Below are 13,417 nucleotides of genomic sequence, written 5' to 3' on the forward strand. Positions count from 1 at the left end.
GCCTTTTAAATGTCCCGCGGTTGATCGCTCCGCCCAGACTACGACGTCATGCGTTGATCTAGCAACCGTTTGTTTACAACCTGTTCTTCAGTTCATTCATGGCAGGCAAGACGGGCAACGTTGTTGCAACTTTTAACACGAACCAGTGTTTCACACCGCACAGTAGAGGTATAGTAGGAAGAGAGATTTAGCTCACTACTTATATTTCGCTGACATCTTGCATGCCATGTTTGTTAGCTAGTTTGCTCAAGTTTATATGACAACTCGCTAGCTAGCTAGCTTGCTAACATTACTGTAGCTAGTCAAAAAAAAAAATGTCCATCCTAGTTAGCTACTGTAGCTAATTGCTATTTAGTTGGTAGTTTGTTAGGCTATTTACCGGTTTTGGTAAAACATGATCTGCCTTATTAATCTGCCTTATTGTGTGACATTTGTGATGTTGTTGCTTTATTGAAAGGAAAGATGATTGTTTTTGCCCCTTCCAGGCTGAAAGAATTGCAGTAGAGAAATGTCTAGGTTGATGGACCCTCCGCCCAAGTTCCTGCCACCAGAATGGAGGCTTGCAAACCAAATACATTATGGGAATGCGGAGGCTGAGCGTTCACGCTCTGAGCGACTCACGGCTGAGAGTAAGAGGCTGATAGAGGAGAGTGGCATGGCAGCCAAACGCATGCAACAGGATGCCAGCAAGAGACTGGGTAAGATGACATCAATTAGAGGAGATGATAACAGAATCTGTTTCTGTCAAAGTAGTGGTTGATCCATCACTGCAAACGAATGGTTTGTCTGTTCCACTTTGTAATGACACATACATTACATGACAACCTCTGATAATACCCAACCACACACCATTCTTTGCATCCTATCTCTGTGTTCAGAGCAGAGAATCCATGACATCAAGTTCTGGAGGACAGAGCTGGACCAGAAGTTGGAGGAGATTGTCCAGGAGATTGAGGTGCTGATATCCTATAAGAGCCGGGTGGAGAGAGCCTTGGAGAGCTGTGCCGAGCCCCTCAGAGTCGCCCTGCAGTGCATGACTGAACGGTGAGGAGTAAACTCCCAATCAGTCAGTTGGAAAATGCAGTGATACACAATTAGGTGGGAAGGAGTCTGCTCACTGTTCCAACAGAGTCACCAGACTAAGACCAACAGATAGGAAGGAGATACTTCAGTAGTAGTGCAACCTGGTATCAGAGCATTTTGTATTATGCAGTATGTAAATTCTAGGGATTCCATTTAGTATGATATGTTACATTTCATATGGTATGTATTAATTTGTGGATATGCATCACCCATTTTGTTTGATATGTTACGAATTACAATTCATATTATATGTTACCAATTTGTAAAATGTACAATATGTTATGGATTTGCAAAACATACAGTGTTACACATTTTTAAATGTATGATATGTTACAAATTCTGGCTAGGTGGCTAACTTTAGGTTTAGGCTAGGGTTTGGGGTTAAGTTTAGGAGATTATGGTTATGGTTAGGGAAAGGGTTGACTGAAAGGGTTAGCTAACATGCTAAGTAGTTGCAAAGTAGCTAAAAAGTTGTAAGTAGTTCAAAGGTTAATTATTAGCGAAAATGCTAAAGTTATCCATGATGAGATTTAAATTCACAAACTTTCAGTAGCTTGGTGGGTAGGAGTGTTGGGACAGTAACCGACAGGTTGCTGGATCGAATCCCTGAGCTGACAAGGTAAAAACCTGTCTTTCTGCCCCTGAGCAAGGCAGTTAACCCACTGTTCCCCAGGCGCCTATGACATGGATGTTGATTATGGCAGTCCCCCGCAGCTGTCTAATTCAGAGGGGTTGGGTTATATGCGGAAGACACTTCAGTTCAATGCATTCAGTTGTACAACTGACTAGGTATCCCCCTTTCCCTAGACATTCGCGTTATACCCTACTTTTGCTTTTTGCCTTAAGTAACCATCTGTCTCCATGTGTGTTTCAGGCAGAGGCGTGTTTCCATTGACCTGGTACATGACGACGTGGAGCGGGAACTGATGAAGGAGAGGGAGGTGATCGAGGGAGTGACATCACTGCTGAACCGCACCCTGGAGCAGACCAATGAACAGATCAGGTGTGTGAGGGGAGGAAGTGGTTTGTCACACACACACGATCAAGTCTCATTATCTCATTATTTTTGTGTTCTGGCTCCAGACTGAACCGCTCTGCAAAGTACTACCTAGAGAAAGACCTACGGGACAAGTTCCAAGCAGAGCAGATTGATGGTTTCTGCTCCATCCTCACAAACACCTCCCCGAATATTGACAACGTGACTAGTCAGACATCACTCGCAGTACCCGGGTAAAACGATGACACTTGTGTTTGTGCAATGTGGGGCAGTAGGAAATACAATGAAACAAAAGATCCTCCCTTCTGTTCACCAGGAATGCAGTCTCACCTGCAGCAAAAGTCATAATTCTACAGATAGAAATAGAAGGCCTGTCACTGCGCTTTGTAATGGATAGTTGGGGCATTCTGCATACAGTAGGTCCATTAGAAGCATTACTCCCCTCAGCCAGCAGAGGTCAGTGTAATACCTCCTCTATCCACCCTACTTATCTAAACCTTTTCTACAGGTTTTTCGTTTTTATTTAACCTTTATTTAACTAGACAAGTCAGTTAAGAACAAATTCTTATTTACAATGACGGCCTACCCCGGCCAAACCCTAACGACGCTGGGCCAATTGCTGCGCTGCTTTATGGGACTCCCAATCACTGCCGGTTGAGATACAGCCAGGTTAATCTGCCATCCTTTCATGACACACTGAACAAAAAAACATACAACATTTAATCCCTCCAATCCTAGTGCCACTGTGACACCAGAGGAGTGGGAGACCTTCTCCAACATCAACATCCTCAAAGCAGAGCGTGAGAAGAACAACTCCCTGTCGCTGAGGGCTCTGGTGGACAGCCTCCTGGAGCAGACGGCTGCTGACATGCGCAGGCAGCACAACGCTATGGGCACTGCCCTCCGGCTGCAGGTCCAGGAGACCAAAACAGCCAAAGGACAACTAGAGGACCACTTGGTAAAGGTAAGCAGGAATGTGAAAAAGCGTACTTTATATGCATAACCCAAGCCATTCCCCCCTATGATTAGTTACTGAAGCAATTCCCCCACATTTTAAATTACAGTCATTTAGCAGACGCTCTTATCCTGAACGACGTATAGGCGCAATTAGGGTTACGCGTCTTGCTCAAGGGCACGTCGGCAGATGTTTTCACCTAGTCAGCTCAAGGATTTGAACCAGCGTCCTTTCAGTTACTGGCTAAAAGCTATCAACCACTAAGTTACATGTCACCCTGGGATTAGTTACTGGAATGATTCCCCCTATGATTAGTTACTGGAATGATTCCCCCTATGATTAGTTACTGGAATGATTCCCCCTATGATTAGTTACTGGAATGATTCCCCTATGATTAGTTACTGGAATGATTCCCCTATGATTAGTTACTGGAATGATTCCCCCTATGATTAGTTACTGGAATGATTCCCCCTATGATTAGTTACTGGAGTGATTCCCCCTATGATTAGTTACTGGAATGATTCCCCCTATGATTAGTTACTGGAATGATTCCCCTATGATTAGTTACTGGAATGATTCCCCCTATGATTAGTTATTGGAATGATTACCCCTATGATTAGTTACTGGAATGATTCCCCTATGATTAGTTACTGGAATGATTCCCCCTATGATTAGTTACTGGAATGATTCCCCCTATGATTAGTTACTGGAATGATTCCCCCTATGATTAGTTACTGGAATGATTCCCCCTATGATTAGTTACTGGAATGATTCCCCCTATGATTAGTTACTGGAATGATTTCCCTCCGTTCCCCCTGAAAAGGTTCTGTCAGAGGTGGCCAGCCAGGAGTGCAACTTGGAGGCCCTGCGCGTGGCCATCGAAGACAAAGCAGGTCCCCTGAAGGTGGCCCAGACGCGGCTGTCCGCCCGCAGCCAGAGACCCAGCATCGAGCTCTGCCGTGACCCGGTCCAGGTCCGCCTGCTCTCCGAGGTCCAGGAGCTCACAGCACACATCAAGAGGTGACGATGAACTCCACTTTCCTGTCTACTGTACCTAACTCTTCCTACTTATCTCTTCTAACCTATCTAGGATCTCTGGACACTATTTTCACTTCAACTACAAGTCAAGCTATTTTGTAGTACTTTACAGTCATGATTTAGCTCTGTATGAAGTATAAGATTAGTTATCCTGACACAACCCAGTGATCAGTGATTCCCTATACTCATGGTTTTGTTATACAAACAGGATATCACAGTTTTCATTTCAAGTATTTTTGTTTAGTAGATACAGCTACAGTATCTCTAGTTAAGAGACTTTTCCGAATGTATTATGTGAATGACATAATGAATGTTTTGCCTATTTGCCATGAGTTGTAGTAGTCTGCCATTGTCCTGTGTCAACCCTGTGACCCCACAGACTGCGAGAGGCCCAGGCCCAGTCAGAGATGGAGCTGCTGGCCCTGACCCGCTCCCAGCTGATCCTGGAAGAGGAGATCCAGGTCAAGTCCCACTCTCTCTACATCGACGAGGTCATCTGCACCCAGCTCCGCCAGCCCATCTCCATCCACAGCTTCTGAATACCACTCCCACCATGACAAGCCGGGTCCCTGATCTGTTTGTGCTGTCTTGCATTAACAGATCTGGGACAAGCCTAGACCATGGCCACACTGGAGGGACTTTATAGTGGTGTTCTTTAGCTGATGCTGACATACCCAGGCTAGCATTTTACAGATAAATAAAATATGAGGTATACATTGTGATGGAAAGTTGGAGTGCTTGTATTGTTTGCAGCAATTTTAGTACAATATTTGGGTTTGAAGAAAAGGAGGACCAGAGTTGTGGAGCGTGTGTTTATCTACAGCGATGGCGGTGTGTGTGTGTGTGTGAGTGTGTATTTGCCAGACCCATCATGATTGTGTATCAAATTGTAGTTCCTTCCTCCTCTTCCTTTAACTGGTGCTATTTTTAAAAGAAAAGCTGTCTTTATGGGCCCACGTGTCTGTCAGGCAGGAGTCAGAGCATGGGGTAGGAGATGGCGAAGTAGTGGAGCTCTGAGTTGATGAGTTGTCTGTAGCGAGAGTACACCTCCTCCAGCTGCTCATCCTCGTCCTGAGTCTCATATTTGTTGATGTAGATCCGCACCTGGGACACAAACACAAGCAGCTTATAAACCAGACAGTATATTGCTCACATAATACAGTAATGCACGTTGCTATAGCTAGGTACAACACATGAAGTGTTAGCAGTATTAGAGAAAGTAAAATGGGACCTGCCCCTTTAAGAACTGACAAAGATGACTGCCCAGCTGAAGGCTGTTTCATTTATGACCCAAACAAACTTTAAAATGCCTGCAATATCCCAGTTCACTGGGCAGGAGAACACAGCAGGCTAGTGTGTGGAGCTTGTTTTAGTAAATCGCTTCAATGCCAGGACATAGATTGGTACGCAGGTCGGTAGGCCTAAATGGCCTTGGCCTAGCTCCCAGAGCTCTGGCTCACCTTGATGGTCCTTAGGATGATCTTCTTTTCCAGGCGTTTCTGCAGCAGCCGGTCCAGGAAGCTGATGTCCAGGAATGCCCAGACCTTCATGTAGACCAGCTGGCTGCACAGCAGCACCACATCCAGCAGCTCCTCATCCACAGACTCATGGCTGTTGTTCAGGTCCAGGGTCAGTTTCTAACCCACGGAATGGGGTGGAGAGAGATTCACAACACTTCAAGATGGACTCATGTTTCTTGTTAAAGTATGAGCGCCACTGACTTCCTATTGACAATTCATTCATTCCGTGGATTCATTCCGTATCGCAGAAGATCTGCGTAACAATGTAAAGGTCGTTTCTGATTGAGCTGACGTATGCAGCGTTTACTGTGAATGCAGTCTCCACGAACGTGGCAACATTAGCTTTAAAATGTACATTTTCCGCGATACTTCTGCAATACAGATTGAATGCAGTCCTTAGAGTCATGTCTCTTGGGACGGTTTCCCTGACATAGATTAAGCCTAGTCCTGGACTAAAACACATTCTCAATGGAGATTATCTTAGTCCAGGACTAGGCTTAATCTGTCTGAACTGCATGGATATAAAAAGACAATGCAGGTACATGAAAAACACTTCATACAGTGCACATACTGTGCAGACTTTATCGCCACACCAACCAGTAGCCTAAGTGGTGCCATCATCGCTCCATAGCTGACTGCTACTGTGTATTGACGGGTAGAGAAACCAATCCTCACCTGTAAACAGCTCCTGTAGCAGGGCACTAGGTTGGTAAGGGCTGGCTTGGCACTCCAGTCCTGTTCACTGAAGTAGCAACTGGTTAGACTGAGCGAGCGCAGCGGGATCTCTCTGAGCAGAATCCTCCCCAGCTTGTCCATGTCGAGGATCCGCTCCACTGTGATATGCACACGGAGGTCGGGACAACACTGGGCCAGCTGGGACCAGGCATCCCCCCAGACCACCTGGATGTGGGGCTCGTGGATGTGGCATCGTATGGTGAATGTCTGCAGGGACCCTCCCCCGCCCAGGCTCCTACACGCTTCAGACAGGGCCGCCAGCAGCTCGGCCGACAGGCAGCTGTAGTTGAGGGTAAGGGTGCAGAGGCCCTGGAAGCGGTTCATGACCTGGGGGAAGGCGGGGCTGATGAAGACGGCCAGCGGCTGTGAGAAGAAGTCCTCCAGGTTGAGGTGGGTGATGCCGGGCCGGCGGCACAGGTGGTTCTGCTGCTGAGATGCAGCCACGGCCTCCAGCACCTCCAGGCCCTGGGGCAGGTTGAGGCGGGCCCCCCGCAGGCTCAAGTAACCCAGGCGGGAGCTCTCGCGGCGCAGGTAGAAGGTGAGGCTGCGCACCAGTGCCTTGCGTACGCTTCGGCACCAGGCGGCGCGGTCCAGCTCCATGTGGTTGACAGTTAGACGGCGTAGTCCGCCTCTGGTTTTACGCAGCGCGGCGAGGAAGGTCCTAAGCGTCTGCTGAAAGCGCCGGGACACCAGAGAGTTGAGGGGGTGCGAGAAGCGGATCTCCAGATCCTCCAGGTATGCGCCGTAGGTCTTGGCGTAACACACGGCCGTCTCCAGCTCCGAGCGGCGGGTCCTGGAGATGCGGCCGGAGAAGTTGAAGGTTCGAACCCTCCAGAGAGAGGGCGAGCGCATGACGTGGTGCCAGTGGAGACACACCAGGGCCGCCTTGACACGGTCACGGTCACGCAGCCACCAGAACACCTGCCGCAGACACACGTCCGGGAGGTTTGCCCAGCCCAGTTTAGGCTCCTTATCTTCCTCCGCCTCGCCTTCTTCCTCCTCCTCATCCATTATCTCTATTCCTTCATCCTCCCCCTCCTCTTCGTTTTCATCTTCCGAGAGCTGTTCCTCTGGATCCTCGGGGTAATTCATTTACAAGGAAGAAGTTTTGCCAAACCACTAACGTCTCTCAGTATTCATCCACCAAACGTAAAGAAAAAGTTCTCCCTGTAGTCTGAAATGTATTCTATGTGACTCTGGGGTTCACTTGGACTACAGAGAAGCAGAGGGCACATGTCCGTTGGGTGGCCATCAATGTGTCCCAGTTATCACCTGGAAATGATTAGACACCAAAACTGAAGCTCTGGAACCTTGACAGCTTTTATTGTTGTCACCATGAAACCAAAGGGACACCTTGTGACATCACAATAGGAGAAGACAAAACTGGACGGCTCACAGTATTTGGATGCATTATTAACAAAAATATAATATCCTTAAGTGTGCGTACAGCAAAACATTTTATTGTAAATCAGTTATGTACATTAGTAAACAAATATTAAAATGTAAAACTTTTGAGTTCAATGATGGAGAAAAGATTCCGATTTTCAGAACATACTGTATTTCAGTTGTAAACAATGTATTATACAACAATCATAAAATAGGTCTCTTGTCCTCTTGTAGAGAAGAATCCTGACTAATATAATAAGTCCTAATCTCTTACTATTAACCAACCTGCCCAATCACCAGAAATACCTCAACTGCCTCTGAAATACAGATTTTCGGCAAAGAAAACTTGCGATTTGCTCAAATAAATCACAACTAACACAACTTCATTGTGTTATTAATAATTTGTCAACCACTACACCAATTCACCATGGAGTGTTCCTTCAGAAGTTCTGAGCACATTTCTCATTTCAAGTTGACATGGATCTGACATTTGGCCTGAAAGAAGAAACAAAAGATCCAGTTAGTTTGTCTCTTTTTCATCACTCCAAATTATTAAAAAGGGGACCAGAGTTTGGGTCAATTCCAGGGTTGGAGACTGAATTGAAAAGGAATTGACCCAACCCAGAAGGCTACTGTGTTTTTGGGACAGCGCTGTACCTCATGCCATCGTAGTGTGACTACGGGGAGAGCCAGGTGACAGTGGGGACAGGTGCTGATCTGGTCAACATCCCCCTCTCTCTCCTCTTGCCTCCTGCCTTGGGCTGAGAACAATGCAGACTTCATAAAATTGGTCATACGAGGACTAGGCTGTTCCTGTTCAGCCTCCTCTGATGTGTGGTCACACTCCAGCTAGCAGTTGGGGAAGAGATTTGAACAAGTCATTTAAACACAGAACCTGCTTTGAGAATACTTGTTTGTCCAGAAGTAGGCTTAATATAGGTACCGGAAGCGGGCAAAACAAGGAGGAATGATCTGATGATGATAAATTGGGTTCATGCTGTTAAATAAGAACATACCTGATGTTCTGCCATCTCCTCCAATGGGAAAGACCTCATACAGCTCCTGCAAACAACTGCTGTTCGCCTGCCTGCATCCAGAAAAGACCACATTAGTTTGAATATAACATAACATTGATCACCATTATATCAAACTCATCTGACTGGATAGTGATTATGATTTCCATTTCCCAATGTGTTGAATATTACATATGGCAAGTCAAGTTAAACTGAAGTGTAGGGGGTAGCCTCACTGTTGGAGGATGGCGGGGAGGGGTTATCGGGAACATGGAGGTCAGGGCACATCTGGGCATGCTCCGGCTGGTCCCTCAGAGTGACGTAGCGTCCGCAGTCGGAGCAGCGCTCTGTGCGACTGCCACACGCCACACTGTGCTCCACCATGGCCGACAGCGGCAGCTCCAACTGGCAGAACTCACAGCACTGCAGCCTTTCCTTACACTCGTCTGACTGAGAGGGGGGGGGGAGTGATTAATTCTGAATGACAATCGTTATTATACACCTGTATCAATTACAATTTGATTATGACGATCATGAAGAGGAACTCATTCCAATCCATTCACTGAAACGGCATCGTCATGGTGTGTGTGTGTGTGTGTGTGTGTGTGGCAATGCGGGTGACCGTTGAGCAGTCTCACCTCATGGTCCAGTAGCTGGCAACGCTCCACCTTTTTGTTGCACTTGGTGCATTTCACCTGTGGGAGTGACGAAACGACAATATATCGGAAATAAACAATTGGGCCCTTTATCTATCAACATCTACTCAAGTATTTGGAAGTGATCCTGGTTTCATTACAGCAGAGTGGTTTACCTGGGCGTGCTGGTTCTGATGGTGCAGCTCCAATAGCTCTCTGGGAACCGGCTCATCACAGTCTGGACACAGGCATAGGAACCGCCGGCAGTGGGACTCGTGCAAGGCAAAGTTGGACACAGCCACCTCCTTGTGACTGATAGTGGAAAACGAGCAGAGGAGAAGTGTTAGACGCACGACAAGACCACAGACCTGTGTGTGCAGTGGTTTAAAGTAAAAATACTTGAAAAGTAGTACTTATGTCGTTTTTTGGGGTATCGGTACTTTACTTGATTATTTATATTTTCGACAACTTGCACTTTTCCTTTCAAAGATTCTAGACTAGGATTCCATGTATTGACTGAAATGCCTCTTGTAAAGATGAAATTATGGCAGCCCAGTGAATATTATTGACAATGTATCTTATTATGAAGTGAACAGTCTCTCTCAACAAACTAATGGTAGGTCTTTAGGAAAATAAAAGTAGACGATGCATATATTCTACCAATTCATGCTGAAGAATATCCACTGTTACTTTGATGCTTTCTTTTGAACGTTTTAAATATTAAATGTTTTAATTATCTCACCACTGGTCACAGACACGGGTTGTGTCCTCTTCCTTGTCTGCCATCGCGGAAACCTGTCAATTCTGATTCCAAAACCAGTAGCTACGCCCGACCGAGCGTATAAAACCAATCGTTTTACGCCCAACTGGTGCGACCCGTCCTAGGAGACATAGGAAATAGCATTGTGAACCTAGCGACATTGAGGTCATGTGATCATACGGCAAATTTTCTAAATAAAAGTCAACCTGAATAAATGTTACTTGGCTGTTACATTACGTTTTTAGATTTAAAATCACACAGCAAATATTGTTTAAAGTTACGTAAACATACATTTATTGAAAATAGAAACTTGATTTTTTCTCAGTATATATAACCTGAACAAAAATATAAACGCAACATGTTAAGTGTTGGTCCCATGTTTCATGAGCTGAAATAAAAGATCCCAGAAATGTTCAAATAGGCACAAAAAGCGTATTACTCAAATTTTGTGCACACATTTGTTTACATCCCTGTTAGTTAGCGTTTCTCATTTGCCAAGATAATCCATCCACCTGGCAGGTGTGGCATATCAAGAAGCTGATTAAACAGCATTATCATTACACAGGGGCACCTTGTGCCGGGGACAATAAAAGGCCACTCGAAAATGTGAAGTTTTGTCACACAACACAATGCCACAGATGTCTCAAGTTTTGAAGGAGCGTGCAATTGACATGCTGATGTCCATGCAATGTCCACCAGAGCTGTTGCCAGAGAATTGAATGTTAATTTCTCTACCAATGTCGTTTTAGAGAATTTGGCAGTATGTCCAACCAGCCTCACAACAGCAGACCACGTGTAACCACACCAGCCCAGAACCTCCACATCGGGCTACTTCACCTGCGGAATCGTCTGAGACCAGCCACCCAGACAGCTGATGAAACAGAGGAGTATTTCCGTCTGTAATAAAGCCCTTGGTAATAAAGCCCTTGGTCACCATTACAAAGGGGGTGTTTTAGTATCCTCAGAACCTCTCCTAATAACATCCAGGTTAATACCATAGAGATTGACCACATAAGAAACATTTTTCAGCAGAAATCTACTGTCACTTGATAGCAAACATTTTTTTCCATTAAAGGTTTTCACGTCTAAGTTCTACTGTACCATTTAATACCATAGAGATCTATGGCCAAAATCTACCATCACCGCTGACAAAAATGTACATTCTCAACAAACTATGCAGGTATTCCTAGGAATCACCCAGAGAGCTACCATTCCTTCATCTGGAATATATTCTTTAAGCACATTGACATCAAATCTGGGTCCACCCATATTCTGGATGATAACGCTGCCAACCTCATAGAGGAGTGTGATTCCTTCTAGGAGAAGATCAAAGCTGCTGAAGGAATTGACCTCTTTGTTGGAGGCTGGGAGGATAATGATGATAGGATAGAGTATATTATTATATTTATTCAAATCTATTCTATTCTAAAGCTGCTGGAGGAATTGACCTCTTTGTTGGAGATACGGAGGATGACAAATTACACAACACAACTGCTCAATCAAACAGAAAGACGGACACACCCATGGTAGAATAATATTTCAAGTTTATGATCTTGTTCAGATATGTCATTGTTACAACAGATAAGATAATGTTTTGTATTGTGGGACACATACTTTTTCAATGACATCCACATGACATGTTGTCATTAAGGCAATAAACACCACACGCACTAACCAGTCCAGAAAACAATAAAACACTATATACTATATGGGGAATAGGACGCAGCCAGTGTTTGTAGGAGTGTCCCCTCACAGCACTGTTGTACATTACAAATGCATCTGTTATCAATGACAAAGTCTGGTGAGAGTAAACACCAATATAGTTATAATATAATATAATTATCAATGCTGTTATGGTAATACTACTGCATTACTGGCCATATAATGTAACTGTGACTGCTATGCTAACCAAACTGTATTCACTCTCTCCCTCTTCCCCTCTCTATCACAGGAGGGGAAGAACAGCTCATAATAATGGCTAGAACGAAGCAAATGGAATGGCATCAAACATTCACATTTTAGTCATTTAGCAGACGCTCTTATCCAGTGACTTAGTGAATGCATACATTTCATTTCATGCATTTTTATTTATTTACATTTCTTTTTTTTTTGTACTGGCCCCCCGTGGGAATCGAACCCACAACCCTGGCGTTGCACACACCATGCTGGCGTTGCAAACACCATGCTCTACCAACTGAGACACCTAGAAACCTAGTGTTTGATGTATTTGATACCATTCCACTGATTCCGCTCCAGCCATTACCACGAGCCCGTCCTCCCCAATTAAGGCGCCACCAACCTCCTGTGCTCTGTATATCCATCTCTCTCTCCCTCTTCCCCCTCTTTCCCTGCCTCCCAGGTGAATACGTTGTTTCTAGGGGAGTGTCTGTACAGGAGGCAGCGCTGTCTCTTTCCCTGGGACTCCCAGTTCATCTGGGCTGTGCTGCAGAACCTCAGCGAGATGGCCATCTACTTCTGGGAGATGGTCGGAATGATAAACAACATGCTCACTCAAAATCCTGTCTTAATAAGTGTTTAGGTGCTTTATCTTCATAAAAAAATACAGCATGTCTAACAGTGATGCGATTCAAGAGCCTAAATGATTGATTTCTCTCTCTCTCTCTTTCTCACTCCCCCATCTCTGCCTCACTCTCCCCTCTCTCCCTCTGTCTCTCTTCAGTCGCTCTGTCTGTCTGTCTCTCTCGCCCTCCTCCTCTCTCTCCCAGGCAGGAGAGTCCGTCCTTAGTGGTCTGGAAGGCTGTAAGATCCTGATGGTGCTGTCAAAAGTTTGAGACAGAGACCAGGCTTTCCATGAAGGAGTTTGATAAACTGGCCAAAGGTAGGTTAGCCTTTATCTTTGCTAAAGAAAAGTTACAGGATAATGCATACTACAGATAATTATGTGCTGCAGCATTTTGGGCTGAGAAGTGTTGAGGGTTAACCCCTTCCTCTCTCTCTCTCTCTAGATGTGTTCAGTGTCTGCTACCAGAGCAGTGAGAGCTGCTCCTTCCCCCTCCTTATAAGGAAGTCTCCCGTGTGGGGCGGAGCTACCTGTATGCAAATGGCCACCGCAGCCGACACCCGTCCGCCTCTTCAGCCACGACGGCGTGCAGCTCAGAACTAAACACAGGGGTCAGGTGTGTGTGTGTGTGTGTTTGTGTGTGGTTTGTCATTCATCTTTATAAAACTAACCAGACCGTTAGATTTGAAGTTTGTCAGGGCTAATGGCTACATTTTTCTTGAAATGCTTGTAGAACAATAGCTATTAAATGGGAAATGTTTTGTGTTGTACTGT

At 45.4% G+C, this 13,417-nt stretch overlaps 3 protein-coding genes across 5 annotated transcripts; 1 reads left to right on the forward strand and 2 right to left on the reverse strand.

The window, feature by feature from the left end:
- The first annotated feature begins 44 nt into the window (after positions 1 to 44).
- Positions 45 to 4,801, forward strand: tekt1 (tektin 1). Of its 2 annotated transcripts, XM_014162212.2 has the most exons (8): positions 46 to 168; positions 486 to 698; positions 879 to 1,044; positions 1,958 to 2,086; positions 2,167 to 2,313; positions 2,819 to 3,044; positions 3,859 to 4,055; positions 4,453 to 4,801. In XM_014162212.2, exons 2-8 carry the CDS (start codon positions 509 to 511, stop codon positions 4,610 to 4,612), a joined length of 1,215 nt encoding a protein of 404 aa, XP_014017687.2. In that variant the 5' UTR covers positions 46 to 168; positions 486 to 508; the 3' UTR covers positions 4,613 to 4,801. The 2 variants fall into 2 exon arrangements, with proteins under 2 accessions (XP_014017688.2, XP_014017687.2); XM_014162213.2 differs by lacking the exon at positions 2,167 to 2,313 and having other exon boundaries at positions 45 to 168.
- A 59-nt stretch (positions 4,802 to 4,860) lies between these two features.
- On the reverse strand, positions 4,861 to 7,490 carry LOC106580791 (F-box only protein 39). Its single transcript, XM_014162211.2, has 3 exons — positions 6,269 to 7,490; positions 5,534 to 5,710; positions 4,861 to 5,177 (listed from the first exon to the last, which is right to left on the reverse strand). The coding sequence occupies exons 1-3, from the start codon at positions 7,418 to 7,420 to the stop codon at positions 5,049 to 5,051; spliced, it is 1,458 nt and encodes a 485-aa protein (XP_014017686.1). The 5' UTR covers positions 7,421 to 7,490; the 3' UTR covers positions 4,861 to 5,048.
- A 143-nt stretch (positions 7,491 to 7,633) lies between these two features.
- xaf1 (XIAP-associated factor 1) lies at positions 7,634 to 10,281 on the reverse strand. 2 transcript variants are annotated; one of them, NM_001141454.1, is given in 7 exon segments: positions 7,634 to 8,209; positions 8,372 to 8,563; positions 8,731 to 8,801; positions 8,964 to 9,177; positions 9,366 to 9,422; positions 9,539 to 9,674; positions 10,105 to 10,266. In NM_001141454.1, coding segments are annotated over 7 exon segments (747 nt in total). In that variant the 5' UTR covers positions 10,149 to 10,266; the 3' UTR covers positions 7,634 to 8,176.
- Between the last annotated feature and the right edge of the window lie 3,136 nt (positions 10,282 to 13,417).

The sequence above is a fragment of the Salmo salar genome, chromosome ssa20 (assembly GCF_905237065.1).
Source record: "Salmo salar chromosome ssa20, Ssal_v3.1, whole genome shotgun sequence".
Taxonomy (NCBI): Eukaryota; Metazoa; Chordata; class Actinopteri; order Salmoniformes; family Salmonidae; genus Salmo; species Salmo salar.

What these genes read in the sequence shown, in the direction of transcription:
- tekt1 (XM_014162212.2), top strand. Translation starts at nt 509, where the DNA reads ATGTCTAGGTTGATGGACCCTCCGCCCAAGTTCCTGCCACCAGAATGG. An exon ending in CTGCAGTGCATGACTGAACG is followed by an intron (nt 1,045 to 1,957) that starts GTGAGGAGTAAA and finishes TGTGTGTTTCAG; the next exon opens with GCAGAGGCGTGTTTCCATTG. An exon ending in CTCACAGCACACATCAAGAG is followed by an intron (nt 4,056 to 4,452) that starts GTGACGATGAAC and finishes GTGACCCCACAG; the next exon opens with ACTGCGAGAGGCCCAGGCCC.
- LOC106580791 (XM_014162211.2), bottom strand. Translation starts at nt 7,420, where the DNA reads ATGAATTACCCCGAGGATCCAGAGGAACAGCTCTCGGAAGATGAAAAC. An exon ending in GCTACAGGAGCTGTTTACAG is followed by an intron (nt 5,711 to 6,268) that starts GTGAGGATTGGT and finishes TCCGTGGGTTAG; the next exon opens with AAACTGACCCTGGACCTGAA. An exon ending in TCATCCTAAGGACCATCAAG is followed by an intron (nt 5,178 to 5,533) that starts GTGAGCCAGAGC and finishes TTTGTGTCCCAG; the next exon opens with GTGCGGATCTACATCAACAA.
- xaf1 (XM_014162058.2), bottom strand. Translation starts at nt 10,148, where the DNA reads ATGGCAGACAAGGAAGAGGACACAACCCGTGTCTGTGACCAGTG. An exon ending in ACCCGTGTCTGTGACCAGTG is followed by an intron (nt 9,675 to 10,104) that starts GTGAGATAATTA and finishes TTCCACTATCAG; the next exon opens with TCACAAGGAGGTGGCTGTGT. An exon ending in AGGAGATGGCAGAACATCAG is followed by an intron (nt 8,476 to 8,730) that starts GTATGTTCTTAT and finishes CATTGTTCTCAG; the next exon opens with CCCAAGGCAGGAGGCAAGAG.